This window comes from Narcine bancroftii, chromosome 9, assembly GCF_036971445.1.
Source record: "Narcine bancroftii isolate sNarBan1 chromosome 9, sNarBan1.hap1, whole genome shotgun sequence".
In the NCBI taxonomy this organism is placed as follows: domain Eukaryota; kingdom Metazoa; phylum Chordata; class Chondrichthyes; order Torpediniformes; family Narcinidae; genus Narcine; species Narcine bancroftii.
The window spans coordinates 51130666-51151827 of record NC_091477.1 but is presented as its reverse complement, the minus strand read 5'-3'; the positions used below and the strand labels follow the sequence as shown (position 1 = coordinate 51151827).

General features: G+C 45.3%; 1 protein-coding gene across 3 annotated transcripts in view; it reads left to right on the top strand.

Annotated features, from left to right (window-relative positions):
• Positions 1-21162, top strand: part of LOC138743634 (dihydropyrimidinase-related protein 3-like) — a 198683-nt gene that overhangs the window by 158933 nt on the left and 18588 nt on the right. For all 3 annotated transcript variants that reach the window (XM_069899160.1, XM_069899159.1, XM_069899161.1), the window contains exon 12: positions 4565-4744. In XM_069899160.1, coding sequence (XP_069755261.1) covers positions 4565-4744 — 180 coding nt within the window. The remainder of the gene's footprint in view (positions 1-4564; positions 4745-21162) is intronic.

The following is a 21162-nucleotide window of genomic DNA, read 5'->3' as shown; positions in this document are numbered from 1 at the left end:
AGGAATCTTGGCTGTCGTTTACTCTGGCCTTCTCTTCACATTTCCTCATTTCCCATGATCCTAGTCAAGCTTCAAGTGCTTTACCCTCGAGGGCACTCAGAGTATGAGCGGACAGCTGCATTGAGGGTGTACGTGAACTGACCCACGTTCTCAACTTGGAGAGCAACGACCGGGAACTGGCTGAGTGGAATTTGAGCCTAATTTTTTTGTGTGACTTGATTTTTCTCCCTAACCCGCCGCTTTGCACTGCTCATTCCTCAGCCTGTCATCATTGCTGCTTTTTTGAGCTAGTTTGTGTTAGCTGGGAATAACAAAGCAGATGATGTAAGTTCTTGATTCTTCTGCAGCCCCTTTCAGAGAAGCTGAGGGGAAAATTTGCAGCTGCAGTAATTTCAAACCAGGGCTCAAATGTTGACCTTTCACTGCTGTATGGGAACAACTTTGAACTTTGAATCTACTTCAGATGATTTTATTGCCGTGTAAACCATTTCTTTTAAGGACCAACCAACCCCTGCTGATCAGGCTCTGCCCACTGGGTGTTTACATTCCTTGCAAAGAATCCATCTTTTTGCGACAGGTCTTGCTGTTATTTCAGTGATGTCCCATTTCCTAACTGTAGTCTGAGTTCCTTGCTGGTTCTGAACCTGTTCTAGCTTTGGCAGCAATGTGTTGGCTTTGGCTTGGCCCACCCTGTAACACGATCATGGCCAGTGGTCAGTCAAAGTGACTGTGCCTTTCTCGCCCACGCAAAGGGAAGGCTAGAACCACAGAACCGTTGAACACCACAGCAGAGAAACAGCTAGTCAGTACCAAACTACTATAATGCCTGGTCCCATTGATCTGCACCCAGACAGTAGCCTCCATATCTCTCCCATCCTAGTTTAAAGAAGTTTTGTCAAGAGAGGTGCCAGAGGATTGCAGAATGGAAAATGTGGTCCTTTTGTTTTTTAACAAAAGGTAATTGGGAGAATCCTGGTCATTATAGACTTGCATCAGTGGTGTGCAAACTATTCAAGAGGATTCTTAAGGATAGGATTTATGAGCATTTGTAGAAGTGCAGTCTACTCAAAGGTAGTCGGTATGGTTTTTGTGAGGGGAAGGTCATGCTTCATAAGCCTAATTGAGTTTTTTTTTTGTGGAGGTAACAAAAGAAATTGATGAAGGTAGGGTGGTAGATGTGGTCCATATGGAATTTAGCAAGGCATTTGACAAGGTCCCCCATGAGAGACATTCAGAAAGTAATGAGACATGGGATCCACAGAGCCTTGCATGGAGATGGAAAGGTTTCTGGAGTTCAGTGATGAGTGGAGTTCTGCAGGGATTCGTTAATGATCTAGATGAAGAAGTGAATGGATGAGTCAGTAAGTTTGCAGATGATATGAAGGTTGGAGCAATTGTGGGTAGTGCTGAAGGTTGTCAGAGGTTACAAAAGGATACAGGCATGATTCAGGAAAGTTGCAGAGGGAGTTCAATCCGGATAAGTATGAGGTAATGCATTTTGGAAGGACAAACGAGAAGGTTGAGGACAGGGTTAATGGTCGGATACTTAACAATGTAGAGCAAGTTACCTTGGCTTCTAAATCTATATATCTCTCAAGGTCACTGCACAAGTTGATAGGATAATTAAGAAGGCCCATGGGATACTGGGCTTCATTAATGAGGGATTGAGTTCAAGACTCGAGAGGTCATATTGCAACTCTACAAATCTCTGGTGAGATCACACTTAGAGTATTTTGTTCAGTTCTGGTCACTTCATTATAGGAAGGAGGTGGAAGCTATGGAGAGGGGCAGAGGAGATTTACCAGGATGTTGCCTGGTTTGGAAAATTAGTCTATGAGGCAAGGTTAGCAGAGCTGGGACTTTTCTCTTTGGAGCCAAGACTGAATAGAGGTCTACAAGATTGAGAGGCTACAAAGTGAATGGAGGAAAGTTTAGCGGACACATCAGGGGAAGTGTTTTTTTTACACAGAGTTTTGGGTGCCTGGAATGCCTTTCCAGGGGTGGTGCTTGAGGCTGGAGCATTAGGGGCATTTAAGAGACTCAGACACATGAATGAAAGAAAAACTGAAAGTTAAGAGGTAAGAAGGTTTTAGATTTTTTATGGTAGGAATATATAGGTTGGCACAACATCGAGGGCTGAAGGGCCGGTACTGTGCCATATTGTTCTATGCGATACTTGGTGGTGGTCATCACATCAAACAGCACAGAATGGGTCCCCCATATCCTTGCTGCCCCTGTCCGTATCATCACTGAGCATACAGCATACACCCATCCATCAATTCTGCTTCACCCCACCATGTCTGCACCCTCTTCACATTTCAAGGCTCACTTCCATTCACCCTGTGATAGATCGCTGAGTGGTATTCCCTCGGTTCATTGTCCCATCATTCCCGTTCCACTTTCACCTTTCTCTTGGCCTGGTGTGTTCACTCAGCTGCCTTCACCCTACCTATTGCATTGGCCCTGCACCCCATTTTCCTCCCCCCACCTCGAGGCACAGGCCCTGCTCGCTGCCCAGTTTCCCCTCCAATTATCCAGCTCTCCCTGCTACACTCCACCAGGTTACTGTAAGGCATTGCTCGCCTCCCACCCTGATATATCTGTCCATGGCCTAGTGCATTGCCTGCAAACTGGAGGAGTAGAACCTTGTACTCCATACGAGTCCTTCTCTTTCCCTATCCATCTATTTCCTTTCCCTATCCCATCCCTTTTCCCTCTCCATTCCAAGGGACAACAAACTGAGTAATACACAAATATGGTGGAGAAACCCGGCAGGCCACACAGCTTCCAGAGGAAGTAAAGGGTATCCAAAGTACTGAGATAGAGACCTTGGTCAGGGTATGAAGAAAAGACCCCTTCCCCATCACCTTAGATTTTTCTCTTCCACCCTCCCACCCATATTCACCCATGACCTGTTGGCCTGTGCTTCTCCCCTCTCATACCACCCCCCCCCCCCCCCACATTTTTATTCCGGTTTTTTCATCATACCCTGAAGAAGGGCCCAGGCTCAAAATACTGGTTACCATTTACTTCCTCTGGATGTTGTGCAACCTGCTGAGTTTCTCCAGCACAGTTTTGCAAGGCTCGGTTTGCTGTCCCTTCATTCTGCCCATTGCTACCCTGTCCGCTGGTCCATCACCCTTCCAGGTCTACTCTGCCCGCCCTGAGTCCAAGACGCGAGCTCTTTCTCTAGGTTTGCTTAAGCACCACCCAGTTTTGATTTCATTCGGAAGACTGTATCAAATCTGTCTAATTCTTGACTTTTATAAACCCCCTAGATGATAACTAGGAATTATTAGTGTCAGATAGCAACTGTGAAAAGAGGAAGTATTACCACTTTCAGGTCAATGATCCTGATAACTAACTTAGCAAAAGGAGGCAACCCTACAAATACAACAATGGTGCAGTAAAATCTCATTACAATGCGATAGTTGGGTTCCAAGATATCATACCGCGTTACAGCCGAGTTGCGGAACAGATGCACATATGTCATGATTCAGGAAGCAGGAAAACTGAATACTGTGACTCAAACCCTACAATAAGATCTTTAAACTCCACATATTAACATACACATCTTGTAAATGAGTCACAAGTGTCCATTTATGAGTTTGTGGCTGTTCTCCACTGTTAGCCTGGCATCCTAAAATCAATGTGTGGGGTCCACAGACATCAAACGATTCCGCAGATTAACTAATTGCGTTCTATCAAGGTTTCACTGTACATAGAAATGAGCAAGTGTATTCCATTAGAAAAAAATTACCTACAATCTAAAAGACAATATACTTGAACAAATTTGGGAGCCAGACATAGAGTATACTAGAAACCACCGATTTCAGACCTCCATCTCTTAAAATGATAAGCTACAAGTACTAAAATATTTAATTATGGAATTTAGGACGACACTATTTTTTTTCACTTTTGTATTTTATTGTTTATTTATTTTTGCTTTATGTTATAAGGGGTGGGGAGGGTGGGAAAAAGGGGGAAGATATCACTGTGCATATTTGTATATGTTGTTATTGAAGTAGTTCACAGTGAAGTATTAAATTTAAAAAAAATAAAATAAAAAACGATCCCTCATTCTGGGGTTGGGGACGGAAAAGGGAAATGTCAGGTTTAGTTTGCAACATGGAGACACAAAAAGAAAATGCTGTAATTTGGAGCAATTTTCTAAGTTTGGCTGAAGCTTTTCAACCGAATGTCAGTAAGCGTTTCAGCATTTTTGTTTTTATAACTGGTTTAAAAGCCTTGTTTTTTTTTTTGATTCTCCATTCTACCTGTTTGCTCAAATGAACCCAACAGGACCCACTTTGACTTCAGTGTAAAAGAGGCAGTATTTATGTCAGTCTCCAATTAAACATCCCTTGGAATTTCCTGTCTTCATTTTCCACTGTTAGTCAAAAACCTTGATAGTTGAGATAACATTGAAGAAAAACATTTTAATTCCAATTTTAAATTAAGATTTTTTGCCTTTGAATTTTTTTTCCTCTGTGGACGTTGTTTTGTATCAATCTCCATTAATTGTTCCCTTTTGCTCCTTATCTTCTCCCCACCCAACATTCAGGCTGCCGAGTACAATATCTTCGAAGGGACAGAGTTGTGCGGGGCTCCCGTTGTTGTCATTAGCCAGGGAAAGATTGTTCTGGAAGATGGAAACCTGCACGTCACTCCAGGAAATGGCCGCTTTGTCCCGTGTAAGCCCTTCTCAGACTACGTACACAAGCGCATCAAAGCACGCAAACAGGTAAGTTGCCTGGGGTTCTTGGGGCTAGCCTTCGAATAGTGTAGTCGGCCCTGTCACAGAGGCAGCCATGTAGATTGTGCTCTCCAGAATACTGTTAAAGTAGGAGAAGAGATTAATGATCCTTTGTACCGGGCCGCCAACTACGCCATGTTTGAAGCAGTGACCCAACACCAGGAGCCCGCAGCCTACACCATCGGCCGAGACGGGCTACGCACTACGAAGTTGGCACTCGACTCAGCAGCGTGTGGCTACAGCACCCCTCTCCCGATTGGCTGGCCAGCTGCGGCCAATCGGGTTGAGTTAGGGAAGCAGCCACACCTAGGGATGAGGGCGGCTCATTGATTGGCCGCTCCCCAGATAGTGCTAAACAGCCAATCCCAGGAAGCGGATCATAATGCTGCCAGTCGAGTGGTGTGATGATGTTAGAGATGGGCTTCTGAGCCCTTTATAAGCAGAGCTGCCAGGATAGTAAAGCAGTGTTGAATTCACTCCCGTAGTATGTGTCTCTTCTTTGAGCGTAACCTCTCCAGCGGTAGCAGCCGCTAAACTCTCCTTTAAAATTCCACGATCGTTAATTTATTGTTCACTTACAACCAATGTGGGGGGTTGTCTGATTAGATTGCTTTGTTGTGTCTGGGCTAGTGGCACCATTAAATGCAGGTTATTGTTGTTTCGGGTTTAGATGAACTGCAAGGATGGAGGATGTGATGTTGTCTCACTGCATTCACCTGACTGGAGTGTTGCACTTTGTGTATAAGTCAGCATTTTTCCATGAAATAGCACAGCACAGCACAGCAAAAAAAACACAGCAAGCAAGGATCTCAGAGCATTGTGCGATATGTATAACATTAAACTCGTTATTGTTCGTTCATTGGACGATGAATAAATACCCTGTGACCCAAGATCATTCAATGAATTGGCCATGTGTTGTTTCTCCACCTCACATGATGTCAGCTGTCAGAAAATACCTGCTGATGGCTGTGGCCTCCTGAATTTTCCCAGGACCCTCTCAGTTTGTGGAATAGTGCAGGTAAAGGCTCCGCTCCTAAAACAACTTTCCATCAGCCATTGAATAGCCCTTTTGAGGCCCATGGATCCGAATGCTGGAGCACTTTGAGAGCCAATCTGGTGTGTCATGTCAGGACTGGGGTGTGGTGCCTTGGAGTGGTCTGCTTCGACAGCTGGAGTGGGGAGCGGGACCTGAGCCATAGCCCATTGCCCCACTTGGAGATGAGCAGTTGGGGAGGGGGCAGAAACTAAACCACAGCCCATTGCCCAACTTTGGAAATGGCAATGGAGTGGTGAACAGAGCCCAAACCATTGCCCCATGTGGAGAATTGTCAGTGATGCCAGTGGGTGCAGTGAACTAATGAACGTATTTTGTCATGACTACATTATTGAATGAGATGCCAGTCATGAATGTCTATCTTTCACATGACCTCTTGGCTCCAACTGCCCTCCTCCTCCCTCCCTCCCCCTCTCCCCTCCCCCCTCTCCCCTCCCCCCTCTCTCCTCCCCCCTCTCTCCTCCCCCCTCTCTCCTCCCCCCTCTCTCCTCCCCCCTCTCTCCTCCCCCCTCTCTCCTCCCCCCTCTCTCCTCCCCCCTCTCTCCTCCCCCCTCTCTCCTCCCCCTCTCTCCTCCCCCTCTCTCCTCCCCCCTCTCTGCCTCCCCCCTCTCTCCCTCCCCCCTCTCTCCCTCCCCCCTCTCTCCCTCCCCCTCTCTCCCTCCCCCCCTCTCCCTCCCCCCCTCTCCCTCCCCCCTCTCTCCCTCCCCCCTCTCTCCCTCCCCCCCTCTCTCCCTCCCCCCTCTCTCCCTCCCCCTCTCTCCCTCCCCCTCTCTCCCTCCCCCTCTCTCCCTCCCCCTCTCTCCCTCCCCCTCTCTCCCTCCCCCCTCCCTCCCCCCTCTCTCCCTCCCCCCCTCTCTCCCTCCCCCTCTCTCTCCCTCCCCCCTCTCTCCCTCCCCCCCTCTCTCCCTCCCCCCTCTCTCCCTCCCCCTCTCTCTCCCTCCCCCCCTCTCCCTCCCCCCTCTCTCCCTCCCCCTCCCTCCCCCCCTCTCCCTCCCCCCTCTCTCCCCCCCCTCTCCCTCCCCCCTCTCTCCCTCCCCCTCTCTCCCTCCCCCCTCTCTCCCTCCCCCCTCTCTCCCTCCCCCCTCTCTCCCTCCCCCTCTCTCCCTCCCCCCTCTCTCCCTCCCCCCTCTCTCCCTCCCCCCTCTCTCCCTCCCCCCTCTCTCCCTCCCCCCTCTCTCCCTCCCCCCTCTCTCCCTCCCCCCCTCTCTCCCTCCCCCCCTCTCTCCCTCCCCCCCTCTCTCCCTCCCCCCCTCTCTCCCTCCCCCCCTCTCTCCCTCCCCCCCTCTCTCCCTCCCCCCCTCTCTCCCTCCATCCCCTTCAATGGAAACAGGCCCACAAGCCTAGCTTGACCCTGCGCAAACCCAAACCAAGGATGACCATTTACTTTCTATAGGGGTTGCATGATCTGCTGAGTTTCTCCAGCAATTTTGTGTGTTGCGCTGTGCCAACTGAGCTCTTGACCCAGGTTCGAATCCACCACTGTCTGTGAGGAGTTTGTATATTCTCCCCAGTGTCTTTGTAGTTTTCCTCCAGGCACACTGGATTCCTCCTACATTCTAATGACATGCAAGGTGAGTAGGTTAATTGGCCTCATGGGTGTATTTGGGTAGCACGCGCTCATGAGCTGGAAGGGTCTACCACCATGTTTATCTCTAAATTAAAATTGTATTAAATTCATCCAGCAGTGGTTGAGGGTTGGGCGAGGACCTCCCTCTCTTGCCAACTGAGCTCCCGAATTGAGGGTGGCTGCGTCTACAATCAAAGATGAGGAAGGGATCCTGAGAAATGACAGTGCTGGATTTACTGCTCCGAAATTTTGGCTCCCTGGATACAGCTGCTGATACACAGCTGTAGCCAATGAAGAGGATGCAGGAAGCCTGTGTGTTTGCGCTTCTCCTCCTCTCATCCCCCCACCCCCCATTCCTTCCCCCCCCCCCTTGCACTGTCAAGATTCTGAGCATGTGTGCAAGAGCTCAAGAAAGATAAACAATGTCAAAATTAATGGCCAGAATAAAGGCCCATGTCTAAATCAGGACAGGATCAGTGAATGATGTTCACTTCTTCAGTCGTTAATCCCAGTGGCGGCAAAGGTTGTTTTAATTGTAACCTCACTCCCTGGATCACTTTGAACTTTCCAAATGCTGAGGTATTTGTCATTGCCTCTGGCTAAGCTGGCAAGAAGTGTTGTGTACTGCAGGAAACTTTCAAAGGCAGGCTTTCCAAAATGTTATTGACAAAATATCATCAATCACAGCAAAAATTAATTTTTTGATAGCCTCAGGCTCCTGCTTCAGGTGTTAATGTAGCACAAATCATATTATCCAAAATCGAATTCTCCTAAATACTCAGTTATCCAAAATCTTTTCGGAGCCAAACTGACCAGGGACCGCAGGCTCCCAGCACTGACAGCAGTGGGACCCTCGGGCTGTCAGCGAGCGGGGCCTCAGCGGGGAGGTGTCAGTGATCGGCGGTGGCCAGCAGTTTTTTTTTGGGTGACAATTAAACATTATTTTAATGCTTAAAAGATCCTTCCCTTGTTGTTTGCTGTTGTTTAAACACTGTTACAAGTGATTTGCTGTTGTTACATGGTTGGTTTTGACAAAATGACAGGTTCTCCAAAAAAAATTACTGTTTATCTGAAATGGGCCCAGTCCCGACCTTTTCAGATAATTGGAGTTGTACTGTATATCAGGGCCTGGTGCTCCTTGATCGCCCTCCACAGTGTGTCCTGACCTGGTGACTCTTTCCCCTGCCCCCACCCCGACCCAATGAACCCAGACCCCGTAGTTCATCCCGACTTGGCAGCTTATCCACACTAAGGTAAACTGCAAATTCTTCTGAAAAGCCTATATATCATTTCACAACTTTGGTGATGGAACCTGCTGTATAACAGCACCAGTTACCAAGAATACTCTGTATATAAAAAAAGGAACAAGGAGACTATGTTCAGCAGCTACACGAATGAAGTTTTATGCAAATAAAATTGTTGACTAGCCTGTAGCATAGCACAGCAGCCAGGTAACCTGCATTGGGTTACCTTTTGAGGTAAAATTGCACTCCAATCCAAACTGGATCACGCCTTGTCACAGGCTCACACACTTGTGTACACTCTGAGGTCAGAGCCTGCAGCTGACGTGGACATTTTACCCCCTCCATAAATCTTCGTCCGCGAAGCCAAGCCAAAGAAGAAGAAGAAGATGGTCTGCTCACAGCACTGTCTCTGACACTCTGCACCCCCATCCATGTCCCCCCCCTCTACTCACTCATGTCACTGACAGACACTGAGTAGATTATTACGAAAAGATTTAGACTCGTCCACTTCCACTTCAGCTTGCCCTATTCTATTGGTTTTAATTAATTTTTATTTGAAGTCTGTAGACTTGAGGTTTTAATTTAAAAACACACAGCGAGTAGAACAGTGATCTGATTATACGTAATGTGGCCGGATATAGCAGGATATCGGGTTACTGACTAGTGCTGCACCCTGAGGTGAGCGAACAGCAGAGAGCCGCAGTCTTTGTGCAGAGAGGGTAGACCCATCTCGCCCAATCCTTTTCATTTCACTTTGAGAACAGCACGGGAGTTGCCACCCTGCCATCTCATTTTCCTTGACGGTGATTCTTGTCAAACAAAGCATTTATTGGCCCCATGGGTAAGGCATTAACAGGGTAGAACAAGGAGCCTGAATATCTGTGAAGCCCAAAGGCTACATACCTAATGCTTGCAATGTATCAGGTGACAGCATATTTAAAAGCATTTTTAAAATTTTTGCAAGGATTTAATAGGATTATTTTAGATTGCTAGCGAGCATTGGGGCAGAGTGACCCAAGTGCCCCAAACAGACTCAAGCACAGAGCATAGAATATTATAGTTCAAGCTATTCTGCCCATGATTTTGTGCTGATTCAGGTAAGACTGCTTCCTCCCTACCCCACACCTATTATTTTTCTTGCATCCATATACATATCCTAAGAGGCTTCTGAATGTCCCTATTGTACCAGCCTCCACCACCACCCCTGACAATGCATCCCAGGCACGCAGCACTTTCTTCTGAGTTTTTTAAAAAAAGACTTGCCTCTGACCTCTCCCCTAAACTTTCTTCTACTCAACTTTAACATATGTCCTCTGGTATTTGCTGTTGTCACCCTAGGGAAAAAGTTGCTGGCTGACCATCCTAGATAAGGCCCTCATAACCTTCTATACCTCTATAAAGTCACATCTCATCCTCTGTCGTTCCAAGGAGAAAAGCTCTAGCACGGTCAAACTTGCTTCAACATGACACATTCTCCAATCCAAGCAAAATCCTGATAAATCTCCTTTGCACCCTCTCTAACGCACCTGCATCCTTCCTGTAATAAATTAAGCCAGGCTGACATGGTGCAGTGGTGAGCGCAGCGCTGTTACAGTGTCAGGTTCGAATTTCGCATTGTCTGTAAGGAGTTTGTAGGTTCTCCTCGTGTCTGCGTGGGTTTTCTCTGGATGCTCCGGTTTCCTCCTACCCTTCAAAATGTATGGGGGTGGGGTTGAGGGTCAATTGGGTGTAATTGGATGGCACGGGCTCGTGGGCCAAAATGGCCTGTTATTGGGCTGTATACCTAAATTTAAATTTTTAATTAAAAAAATTAAAAATTTTAAAATTTAAATTTAGAATTGAGTGATATACTCCAAACACTGGGGCATTATTTAGTCATAGAACAAATGTTGTCTGCAAGAGCTTGTCATCATGAAGGGTGATACACCCATTGCTGCCCAGGGTGCTCCTCAACTGGGTCATGGATGTTTCATATTTGGGACCATCATAGTTTTACACAATTGTTACTTTACCGCTGGGGGTTACTCAGCCCAATGGGCATGTACTAACAAAGCAAAGGTACACTTAAATTAACCTGCAAATTATTTTCTCTCGAGTCCCCCACCCTGGCACCAATTCTGTTTTCGCCATCCAGATAGGCAGTGAATTCCAGTTCCAATAACTCTGTTAAATGTTTTTGTCTTTTTCTGTCTTCCACCCCCCATCCCACCCAAAACCCGAATATTTTGCTTAAAGTTTTAAAGCTGTGTCCCCTGGCCCTAGTGGTTAGTCTAATAGTCTCCTTCCTTGAGAAACAATGGGCTGGCTTTGGAGATGATGGTTCACCAGGTTCATTCCAGAGAAAAGGAGTTTACCAATGAGGAAAGGTTGAGTCACCAGGTATGATACTTGCTGGAATTCAGAAGAATGATCAGGGGATCTAATGGAAATCTAAAAAAAATTATAAAAGGGATAGATAAGGTAGAGGCTGGAAACTTGTTTCCACTGGGAGTCGAGATTAGAATCAGGAGGCAAAGTGTGATGATTTGGAGTAGATTTAGGATGACAATGAGGAGAAATTACTTTTCCCAGGGTGAAGTGAATCTGTCGAATTCTGCACCCAAGGGAAAAAAGTAAAGGTTGCCTCATTAAACGTGTTTAAGGCTAGTAGTTGGATTGTGAGGAAATGAAGGGTTTGGGGGTAAAGGCAAGTAGGTGGAGCTGAGTCCACGGCCTGATCAGCCATGATCTTTCGGAATGGCAGAGCAGGCTCGACGGTCCAGGTAGCTGACCCCTGCTCCAATTTATTATGTTCTTCTGGTTTGTCTTGACTGTATTTCTTAACAATAAACCAGATGAAAGAAGATAACTGAATTGTACATCTGTACTAAGGCATATTGAAAAACTTAGCTTTGCATGATATCCAGGCAAATCAGCCTATATATAGTCCAAAAGGCAGTGCAAGAATTAAAAAATCAATCGTGCAAGGAGCAGTGTTACCATAAATAAAAGCACAGGATAATGTGTCAAGATAAAACCACAGGATATAGCTTTAAAGTGTAAACTGCAGTTGAACAGTACAAATTGTCATCTTTTTTTAAAGCAAGAGATCTGCTTCAGAATCTTATAACAGCAGGAAAGAAACTACCCTTGAATCAGGAGGCTTATTGACCTGAGCAGGGTAGAACGGCTCCTTTAGTGTGTTGGCCACATTCCTGTGACAATGAAAGGACTAATGGAGTTGATGGGGGGAAGCTGCATTCACAACTCTCTCCATTTCTTAACACATTGGGCAGAGCAGTTCATTTACCGAGCTCCAATGCATCTGGACAGGATACTTTCTATGGTGCGTCTATAAAAATTGGTGAGGGACATTGAGCACGTGCCTAATTTCCTTAGGATTGTGAGGAAGCCGAAGCATTAGTCTGCGTTCTTGGCCATAGCATTAATAGATAGTTGTGTAAAAGCTGTGAAATGCAGGTCAGAATTATAGGAAATGCTCAGCTGATCAGGGGAAAGATTCAAAACTTTGTAAACAGATTCCTAGGTTTCTTTAGGGGTCGTTTGTGTTTTTCATATCTGTATAATTTATATGACTTAATTCTTAGTTTTATCAGGACAAGGGGGGTGGATTAAAAAATGTACTCAGGATATTATACTAGTGTTGGAAGAGATTGTATGAAAAAAAGAATATTAACAGATCTGGGGGTGCTTGAGTTTTAAGGAGAAACTGGTTAGGTTGGGACTTTTTTTGCCTGGGGAACTTCAGTGGCTGAGGGCTCACCTTGTAGAGGGATACAAGATCATGCAGAGCACAGAGAAGGCAAATAGACATGGTCTTTTTTTTTTCCTGCCTGATAGAGGAAATTAAAACTGGAGGATATAGGTTTAAAGTGAGAGGGGAAAGATTTAAGGGACCTGAGAGGCACCTTCTCACACAGTGGTTGGTATGTGGAATGAGATGCCAGTGGAAATGGTAGAAATGGGCACAATTATAATGTACAAAAGACTTGTGTATAAAAGAGATTTAGAGATGTATGAGGAAAGGCAAGATTTAGGGATATAGACCCTATGTAGGTAAATGTGATTGGCTTGGCCATCTTGGTCAAGTTAGGCTGTTTCACTGCTGTGTCCTGTAACTTCACGTCAATGAAGAAAGAAGAATGGAGTACATATCAGTCTCTGCGAGGAAGTGCTGTTTGATCTGATGAGCATTTCCTGTATTTTCTGCTTGTCACGAGGCCAAGAGGAGGTGCTAGAGATGGGGAGGGGTTAAAACAAAGTTTTGGGCATGAAGTTTGAAACAATGCATATTTTTTTGCTGCAGATTTTAAGGATATATTATTATAAAAGGCTCATTGGCATAGCAGTTAGTGCAACACCATAACAGCTCCAGCGATCGGGACCGGAATTCAAATCCCGCACTGTCTGTAAGGAGATTGTATGTTCTCCCCATATCTGCGTTGGTTTTCTAGTTTCCTCCCACCATTCAAAACATACTGGGGCTGTAGGTTAATGGGGTGTAAATGGGCGGCATGGACTAGTGGGCCGAAATGGCCTATTTCCATTCTGTATGTCTAAAAACTTTAATAAAAAGCCAGAATCACATGTAATGTTTCTGATGGAGATAAATACTCCAGACATGCTAGTAAAAATGGGTGTAGTAAAAGATTAGGAGAATAGAATTGGGAGGATAAAGAATGTGGAAGTTTTATAAGAGAGTGGATTGGCCAGGCGATCTATTTCTTTTGCTGTGTCTCCAGATGAAAGTATACAGACAATAATACTTTCCTGATGTTCGGCCGCCTTCTCAGCACATCAGAGTATAATGCTTTACAAATGTGTGTCTCCGGCAGGATGTCAGCACCTCTCAATCCTGACAGCAGACAGAGGGAAGAGTTCAAAGGCTTTCACCCCCACCCCCCACCTCCCTCCCCCCACCACTAATTGAGGTACCATTGCACTATATATGGAACTCCCTCTTGAACAGCAGTAACCGGGCAAAGATGCATCAGGGAAACATTCCTCAGCAAAGAGCTTGGAGCATTTCTTCATCTATTAGAGTGTATTAACTCATGTCAGGAGTTGTCACATTAGTTAGACCACTTAACCTGTTGGGGGAAAAAATAGCTTCAAGAGTCAACTGAGACTGGTAGGGTCCCGTGCTTCTGTTTAAGAGGGAGAATTACATGTGCAATCACCTCAACCTGAACTTTTTTAATTGTAGTGTAGAATATTTAGTTTTTTGGGTTTTTTTTCTTATTTATGGTATCTTAGGCACAGTTGCAGGACCCCTTAGCTTCAGTTATAATGTGCTTTAAATATTAACTGTGGAAAATAATCTTCTAAATGTTTGATTTTTAAATTCCTGATGTTAGAAGTTCCTTCTATTCCCAGAGGACGTATGAGCCACCAGGTTCAGTGAAAAAGTGCAGGAATTTCTTGTACTTCTGACTCTGGATTGGTTGGTCAATGTTTCGAAGGCATGGCCTTGAATTTCCTTAATATGTACTCCCATTAAAAAATGGAGTGCAGCTGAAAAATCGACTTGTCCCAGACCAGAGCAGTTTTTTTGTTGCATTCCTGTATATGTGGTGCTCCATCTGAAATTCGATGTCTGGTGGGATTTTTGTGTGCCTCGACACCCTTCTCTTCCCCCAATTCACACCTCTGCCAGTGTAACTAGTGCAGCACCCAAAATGTGTCTCCTGTGTGACTTTCAAAATTGTGTGTCAAGGAACGACACGTTTCAACTCACCAAATGGTTGACTTCTGCCAACTTGTTTGCCGAGGGCCACCACTCCTGCTGTACTCCCTGTACTTCACCAATATCTGTGACCTTTCGCGTGTTTGGATGGATTTGCCCGCAGAGATTGTCGTCATGGTTGGTCTCTGCTTCCTACACTCAGATATACCAAGTTACTGACTGGCGCTGAAGTCTGCCACACCTTCCAGATTTGCTGCTCGCTGCTACATTGGGAAGTGCACCCAGATTCCATATTTAAGGGGTACGGGCAGCAGCCATAGGAGCAAACAGGGTGGTCACTGGCCAGTTTCCAAAGCATTCAGGTGTTCAAAGTCCACTCTTCTTCACGGAGATCCCACTGGCAGCCTCCTGCCACAAACATTTGAGGGTGTCCCCAGAGCAACTCCACAGCTCCTGAGCTCAGAAGGCATGCCTCCTGTAAATACTTCATGGTCTGTAAGGGTTTTTGACTCCGTGGGACTACTGTCCCATCATGATTCATTCAGCAGCAACATACCCAAGAACCCACGAGATTGCTGTTTGAATTGTGGAAGATCCATTCAAGAGCTGGCTGCGTGAACCGCATCTGAGGCGCTAAATGATGGCAGACGAGAGAATTTGCAACTGAACGATGGAGGCTAACACTGAGTTCAGCACAAAAGTCTGCAGGTGCTGAGATTGAGTGCAACACACAAACGTGCTGCAGAAACTCAGCATGTCACACAGTATCCACAGGAAGTTATGGGACACCCAATGTTTTAGACCCAAGCCCTTCCTCAAGAATAATGGGCAGGCTCTTGAATAAAAAGGTGCAGGGAGAGGCAGGGATAGAGTGAGGAGCACAGGCTAACAGGCTGAAATATAGATGGGAGAGGAGATAACCAGCTGAAAAGTGAAAGGGGGAGGGGGAAGCTCTCTGAATGAAGAAAGAAGGGAATGGGGAGCTGGAGGATAGGAGACAGAGGGATGGTAAAGAGAGAGAGACTTGGGGAGGGATTTAATGGAAATTGGAATAGTCGATGTCAATGCCATCTGGTTGCAGAGTGCCCAGATGGAATGTGAGGTGTTGTTCCTCCAATTTGCGGTTAGCCTTGGTTTGGAAATGCATGAGGACCATGGACAGATCTGTTGGAGTGAGAATGTTGTGTGGAATTGAAATGGTTGGTCACTGGGAGACCCTTGCTCTTGCATTGGACAGATCGAAGGTGCTCAACGAAATTATCTTCCAGTCTGCACCCCCAGTCTCACCGATCTGGAAGAGGTTGCTGCAGGAGTACCAGATAAATTCACCAGTGAACTATTGCCTCACTGGGAAGGACTGTTTGGGGTCCTGAATGACCATGAGGGAGGAAGTGTGGGTGCAAGTGTAGCATTTCTTGCGGTGACAGGGGTAGATAACAATGGGGCGATTAGTGGGAAGGGATTATTTCTTTATGGGGACTCCATCTAATGTATAAGCACAGTTTTAAATTAGTTAAAATAATTTCCAGACCTCTGTTTCATAACTTATTTGCTCTGGTTGTTTGCGGAGGTGGAAAGACTCCTTTTACGTGGAGAGAACTCTGACCAAGTTACACAATCTAAAGGAGTAAAATGTTAAAGTATTTTGTTACATTTTAAATTTAAAATTTTTAAATTTAGGCATACAGCATGGTAACAACCCATTTTGGCTCACTAGTCTGTACCACCCAATTTACACCCAATTAACTGACATCCCCGGTAGATTTCAAAAAGACAGAGGAAACCGGAGTCCCCGAAGAAACCCATGCAGAAACAGGGAGAACGTAAAAACTCCTTACAGATAGCATGGGATTCAAGCCCCAGTCATGTTAAGGCATTGCGCTAACCGCTACACCGTCTGTGTCATTGAAGCAAATGAGATTCAAAACATCAATGTTCATCTTATCCCATCTTTTTATTTTCAAAGATCATGGGCAAAAGGATGGCTCAGTGAGTAGAGTGGTTTCCTCAGTTCCAGGGGCCCAGATTCAATGCTGAGCGCCACTCCTGCCTGTGTGGAGTTTTCACACTTTACCTGTGACTGCCTGGCTCTCCCGGATGTTCTGGTTTTCTCCCATGTCCCAGAGGTTTGAGGGTTGGTAGGTTAATTGGCCGTGAAAAGTTATTCCCAGTGGGTGGGCGGGTGGTAAATGTGCAGCGAGGAGGCAGTGTGGGGAGAAGAATTGACGGGAGAATGAAATCGGTTTCATGTAAGTGGGTGATTGATGGCTGATGTGGACTCTGTGTTGGATGGGTGAGTTGGGAATCAGTTCTGTTCACCAGACTCTCACCACATTGTTTTCCCCTTCTTCAGCCCATGTAGAAAGAGAAGTTTGCCTAGCTGTAATGTTGAAGCACTGTCCCTGTCCAAGCAAAAGTTGCTTGTTTTGTTTCTCCTCAGCAGCGACACAATCACCAATAGGTACCATGCTCTAAAAGTATAGCACTATGTTTGAGGTTCAAGCACCAAATGCTAATCAAGAGCAGAGACCATGCATGGTAATATTAAAGAGAGACCATTCAGGCCTGATGGAATTCTGTGACAGCATGACCCAAAGCTCACTATATAATAACTGGCCAGAACTTATCAGACTCTGCACAATGGGTGACAGCAAAGGTGACAATGCTCCTGAGTGAACACGAGTCACAGATGTCTTTGTTTTTCAGTTGAATGTGGTGGCACAGTTGGCATATCAGTTAGCGTAATGCCGTTACTGCACCAGCGATCGGGACCAGGGTTCGAATCCTGTGCTGGTATGTTCTCCCCATGTCTCCATGGGTTTTCCCAGGGACTCTGGTTTCCTGCCACCTTTTGAAACGTTGTGTGTAAATAGGGCAGCACAGACTCATGGGCCAAAGTGGCCTGTTGCCGTACTGTATGTCTAAATGTTTTGAAAAATGGGGTGAGATGGCAGGAGATTTTGCATCACAGTACCCCAAACTAGCACGGTAATCACTGGCAATTAAAGATCTAACCATGCACACAGTGAGCAGAGAGAAAGAAATGGGGTGGACAACAAGATCCTGAGGGAGAGTTTAAGGTAAGAATTAGCTGGATTGGCAGCTATTATCATATTTTCCTGACTCATTCACCACCTCAGAGGTGGTGACCCGTCTCAGAGTAGTCAATGGGATTGAAACTGCCTTGGGGTTGGATGAAGAGGGGAGTGAGTGACTGCTGCTTTAAATCAGATCTCCAATTAATATTTGACACCACTTTACATGTAGCAGCAGTTACAAGGCTCCTTTCACCAACCTTGGGGTCATTAATCTGGCACAATGCCTTGGTTGTTGCACAGCAGTTCTGGAAATGTTACTTACTCTTAATTAAACTTTTTTTAAAAAAGCTCAGCATATGTAACACACATAAGAAGCAAATATTGGTTCTTTTGCTACAATTTTACAATGTTGCACTCGGTTTTATCCTAAAGCGATTCCTTATCCTGTCAGAGTTAGAATTTTCACAAAGTCAGAACATTTTTCAAAATTGAATTATGCTGCTGACGATCAAGGGAGGAATCTGGAAAGAGGGTGACCTTGACTATTGTTGCTGGCTGTCGTACAACTCTTTTTAAACCCTCCTCTAATTGTGCTTTAAGCCAGCAGTTTTCAAAATGGGAGCCCCAATCCTTTATCAATAGAAAATTGGCTGCTCTCTCCATTCATTGTCATACGGCGTGGACACAGGCCAAGGGCTCAACCTGCCCACGCTGATCAAAATGCCGACCCACACCACTCCCACATGCTTGGGCTTGGTCCTTCAAAACCCATCCTGTCTATAACTATCCAAATGTTTCTTAAACCGTGCAATAGTTACCTGCCTCAACCAACTCATCTGGCAGCCTGTTCCATGCTCCCACCACCCTCTGAGTTTCTTTTTTAAAAACCATTCTGGTTCCTGTTCTCCCTCATGTTAAACCTTTATCCTCTGGTTCCTGATTCCTCTACCCTAGACAAATTACTCTGCATTTACGCAATCCATTCCTCGCATGATTTTTGTAAACCTGTTATGATTTTGACACCTCTCTGAGATCACCAGTCATCTTCTTACACTCTAAAGAATAAATTTCAGGCCTGCAAATATGGGAATAGCCTCGTAAATCTTTTCTGCACCCTCTCCGGCTTGATGGCTTCTTTAACATCACACAGTGACCGAAACTGAATATAAAACTAAAACAAGCAGGGTTGATTTGTTCTTAATTAGTAAGGGTTTCAAAGGTTTTGAGGTGAAGGCAGGGGAATGGGGTCAGGGGGAATAAATACATTAGCCATGATTGGAATAATGGAGCAGACTCAATAGGCCTAATTCTACTCCTACATTTTCTGGTCTTGTGTACTGCCAATTACAGAAATAGTTATTGGGGGAACCATTTTTTTTTAAAGTGTGTTGCCTAAAAATGTTTGAAAGTCTATACTTTGAATTATTTGTTCTGTAAGTTTGTTCACACTGCAACTTTGTTCATAGAAGTTACGTTGTCTCTTTCCCGCCGTCCTGCCACTCCTTTCTCTACTAATTAGTACCAGCTGGACAACCATGCTCTGACTTTTATTGTTGGCTAGCTCAATGACTATAAACTGTCTTTCCTTCAGTTATGTAAGTGATGCATTTTGTGATGCATGAACACATGACTTAAACAAGCTGGATAAAATGCACTGGGCATTTTGGGTCGAGATGGGGCTAAAGATAATAGAGTATTGCGGACTCTGCTATTACAGAAAATGGAAGGAACCCACTCTTAAGAGTTAATGCTATTTTTAGTAAATATGACATAGCTAAAAAATAAGCAGCTTTGAACTGAGGTGCTTATAAATTTCTTCTCGGTCGTTATTGAATCTTGGAATTCTCTGCCCCTGCGAGTAGTGAGATCAGATCATTAGATATTTTGAAGGTGGAGGAACTGAGAGTTCTGGGGAATCAGAGCAGGATATCATAGCGTACCTGGCAGGGCATTGAAAATCTGTGTCAACCAATTAGCCGGAGTGCTCACGGACATTTTCAGCCTGTCATTGATGCAATCAGAGGTTCCCAACTGCTTCAAAAGGGGATCAATCATTCCAGTCGGTACCCAAACAAAGCAGAGTGAGCTGCCTCAATGAATATCACCCAGTCACACTAACATCTACTGTGATGAAATGCTTTGAGAGGTTAGTCATTGGCCAGAATTAACATATACCTAAGCAGAGATCTGGACCCACTGCAATTCACCTGTCATCACAGTCACTCCATGGCAGATGCATATCACTAGCTTTCCACTCAGCTCTGGATCACCTTGAAAACAGCAGCTCGTATATACAGCTGTTGTTCATCAACTACAGCTCAGCCTTCAACACCATTATTCTCTCAGTGCTGGTCAAGAAGCTCCAAACCCTGGGCCTCTGTAACTGGATCCTTGACTTCCTCATAGGGCGACCACAGTCAGTATGAATTGGAAATAATGTCTCCTCCTCACTATAAACACATGCGCACCTCAAAGATGCGTGCTTAGCCCGTTGCTCTACTCACTATACACCCATGACTGTGTGGCAAGGCACAATTCCAATGCCATCTATAAATTTGCCAATGACGCCACGATTGTCAGCAGAATCGCAAATGGCAATGAGGAAATGTACAGGAGGGAGATAGATCAGATCGTTGAATGGTGTCACACCATCAAAGTTGCGTTCAACGTTAGCAAAACCAAGGAGTTGATTGTGGACTTCAGGGGAACATGATCCAATCCTCATCGAGAGCTCAGTAGTGGAGAGGGTCAATAACCTCAAATTCCTGAGTGTCAGCATCTCCGAGGGTTTGTCCTGGAGCCTCCACATTGATGCAATCATGAAGAAGGCTCGCCAGCAGCTATACTTTGTGAGGTGTTTGAGGAGATTTGGTATGTCAGTGAAGATTTTTGAAAACTTCAGCAAGGTAACCATGGAGAGCATTCTGGCTGGTTGCATCACTATCTGGTACGGAGGTGCCGATGATCTGGACAAGAAAAAAAACACTCCGGGGGGGGGGTTGTTAATTTGGCCTGCAACATCACAGGCACCAGACTTCACACCATCGAGGACTTCTCCAAGACACGATATCTTGAGAAAGCAGCCTCTATCCTCAAGGACCCCCATCACCCAGGCCATGCCCTCATCACCTGGCTACATAGGGAAAAAGGTACAGGAACTTAAAACGAGCACTCAGCGGCAGAAGGGCAACTTCTTCCCCACTGGCATCAGATTCCTGAATGATCAATAAACCAAAGACAGTGCCTTAGTTTGACTTTTCATGCACTGTTAAAATTTATTTTTATACGATAGTTTATGTGGATGTTTCCATTATGATGCTGCCAGGAAACACCAAATTTCATGACTTGTTCATAACAATAAATTGTAATTCTGAGTTGAACATAACATAAGAAATAGGATCAGGAGTAGTCCATTTAGCCCATTGAGCCTCCTCTGCCATTTAATGGGATCATGGGTGAGTTGATGGGCTCATTTCCACCGACTTGCCTTTTCCCCATATCCCTTAATTCCCTTACTATGCAGAAATCTATCCATCCTTGTCTGAAATATATTTACTGAAGTCACCTCCACTGCTTCAATGAACAATGAATTCCATAGATTCACCAGTCTCTAGGAAGAGCAGTTCCTCTGCAACTCTGTCCAAAATTTACTGCCCTGAATCTTGAAGCTATGTCCCCTAGTTCTGGTTTCCACTACCAATGGAAACAGGTTACCAACCTCAAATTCATCTATGCCTTTCATAATTTTATGTTTTTGTAGTAAGGTCCCCTCTCATTTTTTTAAATTGCAGTGAGTGCATTCCCAGATGACTCACTC